Source organism: Brassica oleracea, chromosome C7 (assembly GCF_000695525.1).
Source record: "Brassica oleracea var. oleracea cultivar TO1000 chromosome C7, BOL, whole genome shotgun sequence".
In the NCBI taxonomy this organism is placed as follows: Eukaryota; Viridiplantae; Streptophyta; class Magnoliopsida; order Brassicales; family Brassicaceae; genus Brassica; species Brassica oleracea.
Genome location: NC_027754.1, coordinates 44,138,710 through 44,154,422, shown reverse-complemented (window position 1 = coordinate 44,154,422; position 15,713 = coordinate 44,138,710). Strand labels below are relative to the sequence as shown.

Below are 15,713 nucleotides of genomic sequence, written 5' to 3'. Positions count from 1 at the left end.
AAGATTATTATGGTCTTGTTGATGAGCTTAAAGAAGTGGGCAACAAAAAGAGTTCAGCAAGCATTATGGAGCCCATCAAGAGGTTCATTGACTAACTTGACCGAGTCTTTTCTTTACCATGAGTTAGTTATGTTCTCTGAAATAATGGATGCTGTACTTCCTTATTTTGAGGACCAATATTCAATTTTCTCATTTTTCCTTTGTTGTTAGCTAGTGGGTGAATCCACAATAGTTTGTTTCCTTGTACTTTCTTCTGTTTAAGCAATGTAAAGACAGAAACAAAGGTAGTAAAAACTACCTATTAAAAGCATCTTAATTCTTGTGTTCTTCACCTTTAGCTTTGATTGGGATCTATTACTATACATATAGCCACAAACAGTAGAATGTGTACCTAAAAAATCACAGCTATAAAAATATATATTTTATCTTCTGTCGTTTGGTGCATCATTTTGAACTTGGTCATATCAAATTGTTGTATCTCATTACAAATAATGATTTTAAACAATACAATTGAATTTAATTTCATGCAACACTTAAAAAAACGACGAACAATATGACAAATCAAATTTAATAAGAAAGCTAAAACTAAAAACACCATCACAAGGTAGTCACATACAATATTTAATACATGTAAAAAATCTGATCAATGAAATAAATGATATGTGTGAAGATTTTGTATATTATAATTCCACTGCATGTTTAGTTCGAGTGAAACACGACCAAACATTTTCTAAATCATTTTCCACCCTCGTCTTCTCGGTGTATGGATGGTTCATCTCCGTTCATTGTGCCACTTCTTGCTGCCTTTCTTTTGACAAGCTTAGACTCCGCATCATCGTAAGCCTCCGCAGCCATTTTAGCTGTTGGAAATGTTCCAAGCCACCTTCTTCTTTGCAAACTCGGATCCCATATCTCGGCAGACCATTTACCTGATAGTTTATGGAAGTACATGAACTACTAGAACATAATGTAACGAGTTGGAACATAGTTAACCTGATGGGTTATGCATGGAAATACATAAATTGTGCTAGTAAAAACAAAAACCCAAACCTGTTGGAATTTTTTTTTTTAATTACCATGCAAGTTCTGGACCATAGACCATAATTTTAGGTATGAAGTCAATTTGTTTTGGAAATTCTAATTTGAAGAATAACATTTCGTATCAAAAATGGTTTATATCCAGGACACAAGAGAACCATTTCACTACCACTAGGCCACCTACAATTTGGTTATGTTGGAACAAAATTATTTATTGGAATATATATAATTTACCTGATGGCTTTTGCCTCACACCTTTGTGCTTCTTCTCCTTCTCTATCTCTTCATGCACTGGGAATGCGCAACCTAAGCAACCGGTAATATTGCAGAGAGGACAAGGGCCAGCGTCCAAAGGTTGATGAAGAGCTTCGCATGTAACCGAGTTCGATGATGAATTTTCAACTCGGACGTTGGATATGACTTGTCGCAGAGCAGAAACCATGATCACGTGCTCTTGATCTCTTGTGATCAAACGAGGAGGTTTGTGATCGCAAGAGGGAATGTTTTCTGAATGATCCATGTACGTGGAGTCGAACTGAAAATAACTTATCGCTCACCGAGAAAGGATCCAATGTGTTAAGGTTTGAAAAAAAAGAGAATATTTAGGCCTCTTTATATAGTACAAGGAAGGTGGAATCTTTGTGGCCCTATGCCAATCTTATCAATGTTTAAACACATTTATTTAGATATTTATTTCTGCAGTAAACGCGATTTCTTGAAGAAACGCGATTACTAAATTTATTCGACCGACTTTCTAATTAAAGTCTTGACTTTTGTTTTCAGGTCTGCTTTTTATACAACATTATTGTCGTGTACCGAGTAAACCAATACATTTCGTACTATGTAACATGTCTTGTCACATATCCTGCCATTGAATGGCTAGCGCGTAGCGCTTACACAACTGTATTTTTTTCTTTTTTCTAATAAAGTCCTCTCAGTTCTCTAGGGTCTACTTAACATGTACATCTTTTTCTTGATGTTTAAAAGTTTTTGATTTTGTTTGTAACGTATCAGTGGTCTACTTCCATTATGCGTGTTAATATTCTCAATGCTGACTGCGTTATCAAACTTTTCGATGGTCAAGGATCATTGTTTTCTTTGTACGTAGTCCAGTACAGTAAACATCAGTCACGATGCATTGACTAATAATGGGACAGAATCAAATATTTCTGAAGTATGGTGTGAAAATATGATGAGGCAGGTTGGGTGACCAGTATATTGAAAAACTGGGTCATCAATCACGATGAACTGGTCATGCGAAAGACGATTTGGAGATAAGCTTTCCTGGATTATCTCCTGAAGTAAGATTATATGGCCAAATTGCTCTTCGAATTTCTGTACTGGCTTGCATCGTCGTAGCAGTGAGGGCAGATCCTGTACCAGCCAGTGTTTTAAAGGGAATTGTCAACACATGAGACCTTGCAGTGGACAAGAGATCTCAGAATCAAAGAGCAAAACCTTGTAGTGTTTATTAGGGACAAAGGTCCCACATCGGTAGTTGGAAATGATTTTTAGTAATATATAAGATAGATAAGTCACTCCACTTATTACCAATTGGTTTTAGGTTGGTAGTCCGTCTAGCTTAACATGGTATCAGAGCCCGATTCACGCAGTCCAACCCGATCCACATCGACCCGGCCAAAAGTTGGCTCTTGATCCTTGCCCAAACATTCCGAGATTGACGCTTAAAAAACCATCATCTCGAGGGGGCATATTAGGGACAAAGGTATCACATCGGTAGTTGAAAGGGATCTTTAGTCTTATATATAAGATAGATGGACCACTCCATTTATTACCAATTGGTTTTATGTTGGAAGCCCGTCTAGTTTAACAGTGTTTAGGTTTCTAGCTTTGATATCAAGAAATCTCAGCAGTCAGCAGTATGTAAACATCCTTCTTATTCATTAAGCAACTGAGGCAAGCTTCATATATACAAATATATGCCCGTTATACAAACCGAGTTACATACAATAACATTATCAGCCCAATACAGTCCAATAGTCTATAACCACCTTACGTTTCGGAGGTTTACGCCGCTGAATGAGTTGATATTTAGCAAATATGTGAAAACCTTGCCAGACAAATTGAGTCATGTAGAATTATGGGACGTGACAGAAGGACAACGTGATGCATGGGACGTTTTCGGATGGTAAACTTGCGACACAAGCCCTCCTTTTTAACTGTTTAGTTAGCTTATTAAATGAAAGTATTGAACTTAAGTATTAATAATGTGGTTGTAACTATAATGTTTTGGTCTACATATGTTTTCTTTGTATTAGGTTCGCAAGCAGAGTAGAGTGAGGATTGTTGTACTTGTTAGTTATGGATGAAGAAGGGTTTTTGTCAAATGAAGCCATTAGGGAATATTCATGTTTGTATATTCTTCTCCACATTCCGCACCTGCTCCTTCTTCCACAAGCTCTTGTCCTCTGCTCCTTCTCCTTATTCATCATCAAACGGGCGTATCAATATTGCTCCCGTACGTGCTGGAACCTGCACCGAGTCCAGCTCAAAAGTACCACTACTACAGCAGTCTCTACTGCTCAAAAGCACAAGACTGCTAGATTTGCTGTAGGAGCTTTGGCTTTCGATGAAGTCTCTACTGCTGTAGAACATTTGACTAAGTCACTCTGAGTTGCTAACAAATCCATCTGCCGGCCACTGAATTCCATGTTTAATCTATGGAACTTGGGGTTTGATGTGTTGAATATGGGTACGAGCTCACAGTCACATCATTAGGTTTGCGATGAAACTTTTGGGCTCAGACTTTTGCGTACAAATACAAAAATATTGTGTGAAGTTTCTGACTTTTCAAACTATCCCTCCATGTTTATCTTATTACAAATAATGATTTCAAACAATACAACCAAACTTAATTTCATGCAACACTTAGAACCAGGTCTGGGACTTTTCTCCGAGATCCGGATTCGATCCGAGATTCGATCCGGATCCGATCCGAAAATCCGGATATCCGGAGGGGCCGAATCCGGATCCGGATAGTAAAATGTTGGATCCGTCAAAGCCGGATCCGGATCCGGATATCTTAATTTTTAAGTCCGGATATCCGGATCCGTAAGTTTTATTAATAAATATTTCAAAAATAGTAATATCTATATATAAAAATTAATGTTATTTAATATATTTTCATTTTTATAATAATATATATAAATTTCATGTAAATTTTGTAATATTGTACATAGAAATAATTAAAGACGTTATATATATATATTTTAAATTATTGTTAATATTATATATATATATATATATTAATATTATTTTTTATTTATTTTAAGGATCCAAATCCGGATCCGGATATCCGCCGGATATTACAATTTTTAGTCGGATATCCGACACCCGGATATCCGAGAACCCCGGATCCGGATAAGGATAGTAAAATTATGGATCCGCCGGATAAGGATCCGGATCCGGATACCTTAAAATTGCCCGGATATCCGATCCGTCTCAGGCCTACTTAGAACACAATAACAACTAGGTGATTAGATTAATATTTTATTTTAAATAATTTTAATTAGACATGTGATTTTATATATATAATACCTAGTCGGGTTAGTTATATATTAAATTGTATCAACTTCTCTGAATTTATATTTTTTTCTCAATATATTAAAATTTTGATTAGTTTTTATTTATTTTGAATTAAGATTTGTTGTTTTCCTAAATATATAAATATATTTTAGTAAAATTTTGCATAACAGAATATATATTTTTCTGGGAATCAAATAGACAAAATAAATTAAAGTGTTGATTTATTAAAAATTACATAAAAGAATATAAAGAAAATATTTTGAATTTCATGCATATATGTTTTACAAAAGAAATAAATTATTAAAATGAATTAATATTTCATTTTGATTTTCAAAATGTTTAAGGATATCCCATAATTTATATGTATAAAGAGAAATAAAATACTTCTATAAAATAATATTTTTATTTTATTATTTTTATTAATATCAAGATTATTCTTGTTAACTTTCATTTTCTTTATGAAATCACATTATAAATAAAATTTATTGTTAAAATATTTAAATTTTTCCTTTTTATAATATATGTTATTGGAAAAAATAAAAGAAAACTAAATTAAAATATAATTAAGAAAAACTACTAAATAAAAAGGAAAATAAATTTAATAATGGTAATTAAATTAATATTTTAAATTCATTAATGGTAACCATCGTAAGAATTAATATGAGCACGCCACGTAATAAATTGACTTTTTAAATAATATTATAGAGATATAAAAAATCAAATTTAGTTATAAAGCAAAAAAAAAACTGAAAAGAAACAATGACAATATAGTAACATACAATATTTAACACATGTAAAAGAATCTGATCAATGAAATAAATGATTTGTAACGATTTTATATATTATAATAACTCCAATGCATGTGTTACTTCGAATGAAACACGAACAGAAGAATTCTCAACCGTCTTCCCCCGTCTTCGTTTCGGTTCATGCTTCCTCTCCGTTCGCTGTGCCACTTCTTGATGCCTTTCTTTTGACAAGCTTACCCGCCGCATCATCGTAAGCCTCCGCTGCCATTTCAGCTGTTGGAAACGTTCCAAGCCATCTTCTTCCTTGCAAACTCGGATCCCATATCTCCGCCGACCATTTACCTGATGGTTTTTGCCTCACACCTTTGTGCTTAGTCTCTTTCTTTATCTCTTCACGCCGTGGGAATGCGCAACCGTAGCAACCGGCGATACTGCAGAGAGGACAAGGGCCAGCGTCCAAAGGTTGATGAAGAACTTCGCATGCAACCGAGTTCTATGATGAAGTGTCGTCACCTCTGACGTTGGATATCACTTGTATCAGAGCAGAAACCATGATCACATGCTCTTGATCTCTTGTCAAACGAGAAGGTTTCTGATCACAAGAGAGAATATTTTCTGAGTAATTCATGATGTTCTTGGAGTCGAATTTGAAAATAATAATTACTCAGGAGGAGATTCTGAAAACAAACTGACGAGATAATAGGCGTCTATTAGAAGCTTTTTGTATTTTTAGAGAGAGGTGAGAGAAACGATTTTTCTCTCTCTCTTCTCTCTCCCCCAAGCTCTTTTCTTCTCGCCAATTTCTCTTTTTCCCTCATCTGGTGGCCGGCGGTGGGTGTTTTCCCGTCGGTCCGCCACCCCTAATTTCTCTCCCTATCCAATTCCTCTCCCTGTTGTGCTAAGGGCTCTTCCCTTCCTCCTTGCTTCTCTTGCTCTGGTTCTCGCCGGATTGTGGCCAGATCCGGTGACAAAAACGATGTTTGGGTGTGTCCCCAACGTCTCTGGAGAGAGGGCGAGGTCGTGATAGTCCGTATGCTTGCAGGAGGCGCCGTCGATTTGGTAGATTTAGGGTTTGTCTTACGGTGGTTCTGGGTCAGATTCGTCACGGGGGCGTGTCGGAATGAAGTGCGTCGCTGCCTCTTCTCCTCCGGCCTTCCGCCTCCTCTGCTTTCCCCTGTCTCCTCCTTCGGCCGCAAATTTAAAGCTTCCCATCTTATACCCATGGTCTGAGATGAAAAGGCGAGACTGAGGAGCTCGTTGGGAACCTCTTCCTTAGCTCAAGTGACAACAACCATGGGTTCTATGGTGATATGTTCGACTCTCCCTTCCTGCTACCGACGTCATCTACTAGGGTTTGAGGACAACCGCGGTGGAGACTCACTTGCTCTTAGGTGGAGTTCTCTATCACCTTGTGGATACATGCTTTCAAGGAGAGTTATGCCTCCTTTTGTGCTTCATGCCCTCGTTCAAAGTTCCGACAAGATTGACTTTGTGCTCTTTCATGGTTTCTGCTGCATCTTGTGTGTCGCGTGGGCGGTTTTTGGAGCCAGTTGTACCGCCTACGCTTGACCGTAACTCGTGCTTCCTTGTGCGCAGTGTTGGTATGGCGGAGCTTTTGTCTCCGAGTCAAGATAGTTAGGTTGGTTGATCGAGGTCCTCCTCCAGCGGAGCTCCGGGGCGTAAGCCAGACGCTTTCGTCGATGCCTGCTCGGAGCCACTTCGGTGAGTTCTCGACTGATTTTCCAGGTTATTCTCTTGCTTCCGCAAGAAGCGCTTTGAAGAGGGGTTTACATTGTTGTTTTACTTGATCTTACTACCTATTAATCTCAAGTCCTCTTTGTTTGAGGCTTGGAATTAATCTTTATGTATCCTAGTGGTTTTTTAATTTTTTTGCAGTCACTAGGATCAGACGAGCTCTCTGCAGTAATTTTGATTGAGTTATTAATATATTTTTTATATAAAAAAAAAAAAAAAAAAAAAGAAAGATAATAGGCGTTTATATAGACTACAAGGAAGGTGGGATCTTTGTGGTCCTTTGCTGGACTTTACAAATGTTTACACACGTAACTAATGACATCATTTTTAGTTTTTAGTTTTTTTTTTTTTTTATGTATAAAACGCGATTTCCGGAAGAAACGCAATTATTAGATTTACTCGAACCATTTCCTAATTAGATGAGTATTGACTGTCGTTTTCTGGTCAGTCTTTTATATTAACACTAGGTTAAGAAAATACAATCTCTTGATAAAAAATTCTATAAGAATACTCACCTATCAACAAATATTATTATTATTCTACTTTCTAAATCACAATCTCAAATTTACATTATTTTTTCTGAAAAATGATAACTTTCCTAAAATAGAAAATTTTAAAATTTTATTTAAAAATTACAACCTATTGATTAAAAATTCTATTAAAATTACAAATATTCTTGTTATCCTAATTTCTAAATCAAAATCTCAAATCTAGATTATTTTCTCTAAAACATTTATAACATCCAAAACTAAAAATTTCAAAAAATTTATTTGTAAAATACAACTTATAATCAATAATTTTAAAAGAATACTCATCTTTCAAAAAATATTTATGTTATCCTAGTTTCTAAATTACAATATCAAATCAACATTATTTCCTCTAAAAAAATGTTAACTTTCCAAAAATAGAAATTTTTCAAATTTTATTTTAAAAATACAACCCATTGATCAAAAATTCTAAAAGAATAATCACCAATCAACAAATATTCTTGTTATCCTAAAATCTTAATCTCCATCCCAAATCTACATTATTTTTTCTAAAAAATATTAAATTTCCAAAAATAGAAATTTTTAAAAGTTTATTTGCAAAGACTCTCTCCCACTTCTTCAACTATCTTGAACGTTTCTTCATTTCATATAGAAACTACCCATCACTTCTTGAAGTTGCCATGAAGTCCTTCCGCGACCTAGTTTACCTTGAGGTGCAAGTCAGTGCCAAAGATGTTGTTATGGCACTGGTAAGCACATTTATATATATATATATATAAATAGAATCTGTGATTGAGTACCTATCTAACTATAGCTAACACGGTTTGTATTTTAACAGATTCATAAAGAACGTGAGGGAGAACAGATTGAGAGGGAACTACTGAAAAACATAGTAGACATCTTTGTTCAGAGTGGGATGGGAACAATGGAAAGGTATGAAAATGATTTTGAGATGTTCTTGCTTGAAGACACGGCGTCTTACTACTCACGCAAGGCCTCAAGCTGGATCCAGGAGGATTCTTGCCCTGAATACATGATAAAGGCTGAGGAGTCTTTGAAAAAGGAGAAGGAGAGAGTCACACACTACCTGCAAAATAAAACCTATAGATCAAAATTTTTAAAAGAATACTCATCTATCAAAAATATTCTTATTATCCTAGTGTCTAAATCAAAATATCAAATCAACATTATTTTCTCTAAAAAATAAAAAATTTAAAAAATTTATTTAAAAATTACAACCTATTGATTAAACATTCTAAAAGAATACTCATTTATCAAAAATTATTCTTGTTATCCTAATTTCTAAATCACAATCCCAAATCTAATTATTTTCTCTAAAAAATTTATAACTTTCCAAAAATAGAAATTTTTATAAGTTTATTTGCAAAATACAACCTATAGATCAATTTTTTTAAAAAAAAATACTCGTCTATAAAAAATATTCTTGTTATCCTAGTGTCTAAATCAAAATCTCAAATCAACATTAGGTTCTCTAAAAAAAGTGGTAACTTTGCTAAAATAGAAATTTGCAAAAGTTTATTTAAAAATTACAACATATTGATCAAAAATTTTAAAAGAAGACTCATCTGTCAACAAAAATATTGTTAAAACTGATAACTTTCCTAAAACAGAAAATTTTAAAAGTTGATTTAGAAAATACAATCTCTTGATCAAAAATTCTATAAGAATACTCATCTATCAATAAATATTATTATTATTCTAGTTTAAAAATTACAATCTCAAATTTACATTATTTTCTCTAAAAAGTGATAACTTTCCTAAAATAGAAAATTTTAAAAGTTTATTTAAAAATTACAACCTATTGATTAAAAATTCTAAAAGAATACTCATTTATCAATAAATATTCTTGTTATCCTAATTTCTAAATCACAATCTCAAATCTAATTATTTTCTCCAAAAAAGTGATAATTTTCCAAAAATAGAAAATTTTAAAAGTTTATTTGCAAAATAAAACCTAAAGATCAATTTTTTAAAAAGAATACTCATCTATCAAAATATTCTTGTTATCCGAGTGTCTAAATCAAAATATTAAATCAACATTTTTTTTTCTAAAAAATGATAACTTTCCAAAAATAGAAATTTTTAAAATTTTATTTTAAAAATAAAACCTATTGATAAAAAATTCTAAAAGAAGACTCATCTATCAACAAATAATCTTGTTATCCTAGTTTCTAATCACAATCTCAAATCTACATTATTTTCTCTAAAAAGTGATAACTTTCCTAAAACAGAAATTTTTAAAAGTTTATTTAGAAAATACAATCTTTTGATGAAAAATTCTATAAGAATACTCACCTATCAACAAATATTATTATTATTCTAGTTTCTAAATCACAATCTCAAATTTACATTATTTTTTCTAAAAAATGATAACATACCTAAAATAGAAAATTTTAAAAGTTTATTTAAAAATTACAACCTATTGAATAAAAATTCTAAAAGAATACTCATTTATCAACAAATATTATTGTTATCCTAGTTTCTAAATCACAATCTCTAATTTACATTATTTACTCTTAAAAATGATAACATTCCTAAAATAGAAAAATTTAAAAGTTTATTTAAAAATTACAACTTATTTATTAAAAATTCTAAATGAATACTCATTTATCAACAAATATTCTTGTTATCCAAAAATCTAAATCACCATCCCAAATCTACATTATTTTCTCTAAAAAGTATTAAATTTCCAAAAATTGAAAATTTTAAAAGTTTATTTGCAAAATACAACCTATAGATCAAGAGTTTTAAAAGAATACTCATCTATCAAAAGTATTCTTGTTATCCTAGTGTCTAAATCAAAATATCAAATCAACATTGATTTCCCAAAAATATGATAACTTTACAAAAATAGAAATTTTTAAAATTTTATTTTAAAAATACAACCTATTGATCAAAAATTCTAAAAGAAGACTCATCTATCAACAAATAATCTTGTTATCCTAGTTTTTAATCATAATCTCAAATCTACATTATTTTCTCTAAAAAATGATAAATTTCCTAAAACAGAAATTTTTAAAAATTTATTTAGAAAATACAATCTCTTGATCAAAAATTCTATAAGAATACTCATCTATCAACAAATATTATTATTATTCTAGATTCTAAATCACAATCTCAAATTTAGATTATTTTCTCTAAAACATGATAACTTTCCTAAAATAGAAAATTTTAAAAGTTTATTTAAAAATTACAACCTACTGATTAAAAATTCTTAAAGAATACTCATTTATCAACAATTAAATATTCTTGTTATCCTAATTTCTAAATCACAATCCCAAATCTAATTATTTTCTCTAAAAAAGTGATGACTTTCCAAAAATAGAAAACTTTAAAAGTTTATTTGCAAAATATAACCTATAGATCAATTTTTTTAAAAGAATACTCATCTATCAAAAATATTCTTGTTATCCTAGTGTTTAAATCAAAAATCTAGATTATTTTCTCTAAAACATTTATAACTTTCCAAAAATAGAAATATTAAAAAATATATTTTTAAAATACAACTTATAATCAAAATTTTTAAAAGAATACTCATCTTTCAAAAAAATATTTCTGTTATCCTAGTTTCTAAATCGCAATCTCAAATCAATATTATTTTCTCTAAAAAAAATGTTAACTTTCCAAAAATAGAAATTCTTAAAATTTTATTTAAAAAATACAACATATTAATCAAAAATTCTAAAAGAATACTCATCAATCAACAAATATTCTTGTTATCCTAAAATCTAAGGGGATGGTCTTGGATTCGGGAATTTGAAAGAATTCACAAGTAATAACTTTTGTAGTATTTTAAAAGATTTTATGAGATTTTAATGCAATTGTCTAATTCTTATGTTTACTTTTTATCATATAATTCAAAAGAATGTAAATAAATTTGATGGATTACAAGTGATAATACATTAACGCTATGAACTAATGATAACAACAAAATACAAAACTAGTAGCTAAACTCTTGGGCATTGTTTTTACCAAAAAAAAACTTTTGGAAATTTTTTACCTTTTATAGATAGATTTTTTTTTTGCTTTGAGAAGTGATAGATACATGATAATATATATAGGAGAAGTAATCTAAAAAAATTTGACTTATTCTTGGGTTCACCAACCAATATGATTGTGTTATTTCATATTCGATATCTTTAAAAAAAAAACAAAATATGTCAAATTATATTATGTATTTAAAATTAAAAAGTAAAAAGAAAAAAAATAAAAAATAGCAGTAATTACAAAAAAAAAAATATTTTTAACGGCGTCAGCATAACATTACTAAATTCTAATCCCTAAACTCTTAATCATAAACCCTAAACCCTTGGGTAAACCCTAAACTCTAGGATAAATCATAAACTCTAAATCAAAATCACTAAACACTAAAAACACTCAAGGGTTTAGGATTTAGGGTTTAGGGTTTAAGGTTTTAGTGTTTTTTTTATTTAGAGTTTAGGATTTATCCAAGGGTTTACGGCTTATCCAAGGGTTTAAGATTTAAGATTTAGGGTTTAGAGATTAGGATTGAGGGTTTAGTGTTTTGCTGACAACGTTTAAAAAATATATATATTTTAAAATCTTTTTCTGTAACTATTATATTTTTTTTTACTTTTTTATTTTAAAAATATAATATAACTTGACAATATTTTGTTTATTTTTTTAAAAGATATCGAATTTAAAATAATGAAATCCTATTGTTAGGTTCACCCTAGGGGGTGAACCCAAGAATAACTCAAAAAGTTTATACAAAAGATAGATAAGAACTAGTTTATAGTTGTTTTATGATTGTGCTTGATTAGAATTTATAGTAGAGAATCAAACAAAATGTTTTTTTTTTAAAAGGTTATGTACTATTCTTGATGTCAAAAATGAGAAATGTGAGAACACGTTCACGAACATGCCAAGTATTCACGAACATACGGGTCGGTTGACAAGATTAACGCAAGCACGGTTGCATGCCAAAGATGTTGCTTGATGATGAACAATTTCATCAATATTGATAGTCTCCGTTTTTTAAAAATAAGAGAGAGACAAATCTCATCATTAAAACAAGGAATTGATCCTTTGCTTTTTTACATTACATTTCCGTTAAATTCTTTTCAAATAACATTCCTATTAATTCTACCAAATATTGAATAACATTAGAATTTAAATGAATTGATAAAATACATAATTGAATAACACAAGAATTTGAAAGAATTGGTAAAATACACAATTGAATAACACTAAAATTTAATGGAAACTATAATTTCTTCAAATTCAATCAAATTTCTAAATCCAGTACCCCCACCTAAATCACCATCCCAAATCTACACTATTTTTTCTAAAAAAGTATTAAATTTCCAAAAATAGAAATTTTTAAGAGTTTTTTTGCAAAATAAAACCTATTGATCAAATTTTTTAAACGTATTAAATTTCCAAAAATAGAAATTTTTAAGAGTTTTTTTGCAAAATAAAACCTATTGATCAAATTTTTTAAACGAATACTCATCAATCAACAAATATTCTTGTTATCCTAGTTTCTAAATCACAATCTCAAATCAACATTATTCCTCTAAAAAGTTATAACTTTCGAAAAATAGAAATTTTTAAAATTTTATTTTAAAAATACAACCTATTGATCAAAAATTCTAAAAGAATACTCATCTATTAACAAATAATCTTGTTATACTTGTTTATAAATCACAATCCCAAATCTACATTATGTTCTCTAAAATGGATAACTTTCCTAAACGGAAATTTTTAAAAGTTAATTTAGAAAATACAACCTCTTGATCAAAAATTCTATAAGAATACTCATCTATGAACAAATATTTTTGTTATCATAATTTCTAAATCACAATCTCAAATCTACTTTATTTTTTCTAAAAAAGTATTAACTTTCCAAAAATAGAAACCTTTTAAAGTTTATTTGCAAAATAAAACCTACTGATCAAAAATTTTAAATGAATACTCATCTTTCGACAAATATTCTTTGTATCATAGTTTCAAAATCGCAATCTAAATTCTACATTAGTTTCTCTAAAAAAAGCGATAACTTTCCTAAAATAGAAACTTATAAAAGTTTATTTAAAAATTACAACCAATTGATAAAAAATTCTAAAAGAGTACTCATGTATAAACAAATATTCTTGTTATCCTAATTTCTTAACACAATCCCAAATCTACATTATTTTCTCTAAAAAAGTGATAATTTTCCAAAAATAAAAATGCTAAAGTTTATTTTAAAAATACAACCTACTGATCAAAAAGGATAAAAGAATACTCATCTATCAACAAATATTCTTATTATCTTAGTTTTTAAATCACAATCTCTAGTTTAATTATTTTCTCTTAAAAATGATAACTTTCCTAAAATAGAAAATTTTAAAAGTTTATTTAAAAATAACAGCATATTGATTAAAAATTCTAAAAGAATACTCATTTATCAACAAATATTCATATCATCCCAGTTTCTAAATGACAATCCCAAATATAATTATTTTCTCTAAAAAAGTGATAACTTTCAAAAAATAGAATTTTTTAAAAGTTTATTTGCAAAATACAACGTATAGATCAAAATTTTTAAAAGAATACTCATCTATCAAAAATATTTTTGTTATCCCATTTTCTAAATCTAAATCTCAAATCAACATTATTTTCTCAAAAAAAATGAGAACTTTTCAAAAATAGAAATTTTTAAAATTTTATTAAATAAATACAACCTACTGATCAAAAATTCTAAAATAATACTCATCTATCAACAAGTAATATTTTCATCCTAGTTTCTAAATGACAATCTCAAATCTACATTATTTTCTATAAAAGTGATAACTTTCCAAAGACAATTTTTTTTAAAGCTTATTTAGAAAATACAATCTCTTGATCACAATTTTTATAAAAATACTCATCTATCAACATATATTTTTGTTATCCTAGTTTCTAGATCACAATCTCAAATCAACATTATTTTCTCTAAAAAAATGTTAACTTTCTAAAAATAGAAATTTATAAAAGTTTATTTAAATAATACAACCTATTGATAAAAAATTCTAAAAGAATACTCATCTATCAACAAATAATAATTTCATCCTAGTTTCTAAATGACAATCTCAAATCTCCATTATTTTCAATAAAAAAGTGATAACTTTCCAAAAAAAAAAATTTAAAAGTTTATTTAGAAAATATAACCTCTTGATCACAAATTCTATAAGAATACTCATCAATCAACAAATATTCTTGTTATCCTAAAATCTAAATCACATCCCAAATCTACATTATTTTTTCTAAAAAAGTATTAACTTTCCAAAAATTGAAAATTTAAAAGTTTATTTGCAAAATAAAATCTACTGTTCAAATTTTTTAAAAGAATACTCATCTATCAACAAATATTCTTGTTATCCTAGTTTATAAATCGCAATCTAAATTCTACATTAGTTTCTTTTAAAAAATGATAACTTTCCAAAAATAGAAACTTGTAAAAGTTTATTTAAAAATTACAATCTATTGATAAACAAATTCTAAAAGAATACTCATGTTTCAACAAATATTCTTGTTATCCTAATTTCTTAATCACAATCCCAAATCTACATTATTTTCTCCAAAAAAGTGATAATTTTCCAAAAACAGAAGTTTTTAAAGTTTAGTTTAAAAATACAACCTATTGATCAAAAATTCTAAAAGAATACTCATCTATCAACAAATATTCTTATTATCCAAGTTTTTAAATCACAATCTCTAATTTACATTATTTTCTATTAAAAATAATAACTTTCCTAAAATAGAAAATTTTAAAAGTTTATTTAATAATTACAACATATTGATTAAAAATTCTAAAAGAATACTCATTTAACAACAAATATTCTTGTCATCCTAATTTCTAAATCACAATCTAAAATCTAATTATGTTCTTTAAAAAAATGATAACTTTTCAAAAATAGAAATTTTTAAAAGTTTATTTGAAAAATACAACCTATAGATCAAAATTTTTAAAAGAATATTCATCTATCAAAAATATTCTTGTTATCCTAGTGTCTAAATCAAAATATCAAATCAACATAATTTTTTCTAAAACATGACAACTTTCTAAAAATAGAAATTTTTAAAATTTTATTTAAAAAATACAACCTATTGATCAAAAATTCTAAAAGAA

The 15,713-nt window shown here is 29.0% G+C and overlaps 3 protein-coding genes across 3 annotated transcripts; 1 reads left to right on the top strand and 2 right to left on the bottom strand.

The window, feature by feature from the left end:
- Nucleotides 1-523: 523 nt before the first annotated feature.
- Nucleotides 524-1,601, bottom strand: LOC106304949 (putative ethylene-responsive transcription factor ERF121). Its single transcript, XM_013741329.1, has 2 exons — nucleotides 1,273-1,601; nucleotides 524-929 (listed from the first exon to the last, which is right to left on the bottom strand). The coding sequence occupies exons 1-2, from the start codon at nucleotides 1,556-1,558 to the stop codon at nucleotides 736-738; spliced, it is 480 nt and encodes a 159-aa protein (XP_013596783.1). The 5' UTR covers nucleotides 1,559-1,601; the 3' UTR covers nucleotides 524-735.
- A 3,910-nt stretch (nucleotides 1,602-5,511) lies between these two features.
- LOC106303399 (ethylene-responsive transcription factor ERF120-like) lies at nucleotides 5,512-6,556 on the bottom strand. The gene is made up of 3 exons (XM_013739677.1): nucleotides 6,415-6,556; nucleotides 5,847-5,925; nucleotides 5,512-5,764 (listed from the first exon to the last, which is right to left on the bottom strand). The coding sequence occupies exons 1-3, from the start codon at nucleotides 6,554-6,556 to the stop codon at nucleotides 5,512-5,514; spliced, it is 474 nt and encodes a 157-aa protein (XP_013595131.1).
- Nucleotides 6,557-6,626: 70 nt separating this feature from the next.
- On the top strand, nucleotides 6,627-8,743 carry LOC106303398 (putative cullin-like protein 2). The gene is made up of 4 exons (XM_013739676.1): nucleotides 6,627-6,853; nucleotides 8,229-8,325; nucleotides 8,415-8,665; nucleotides 8,737-8,743. Exons 1-4 carry the CDS (start codon nucleotides 6,627-6,629, stop codon nucleotides 8,741-8,743), a joined length of 582 nt encoding a protein of 193 aa, XP_013595130.1.
- Nucleotides 8,744-15,713: the final 6,970 nt, after the last annotated feature.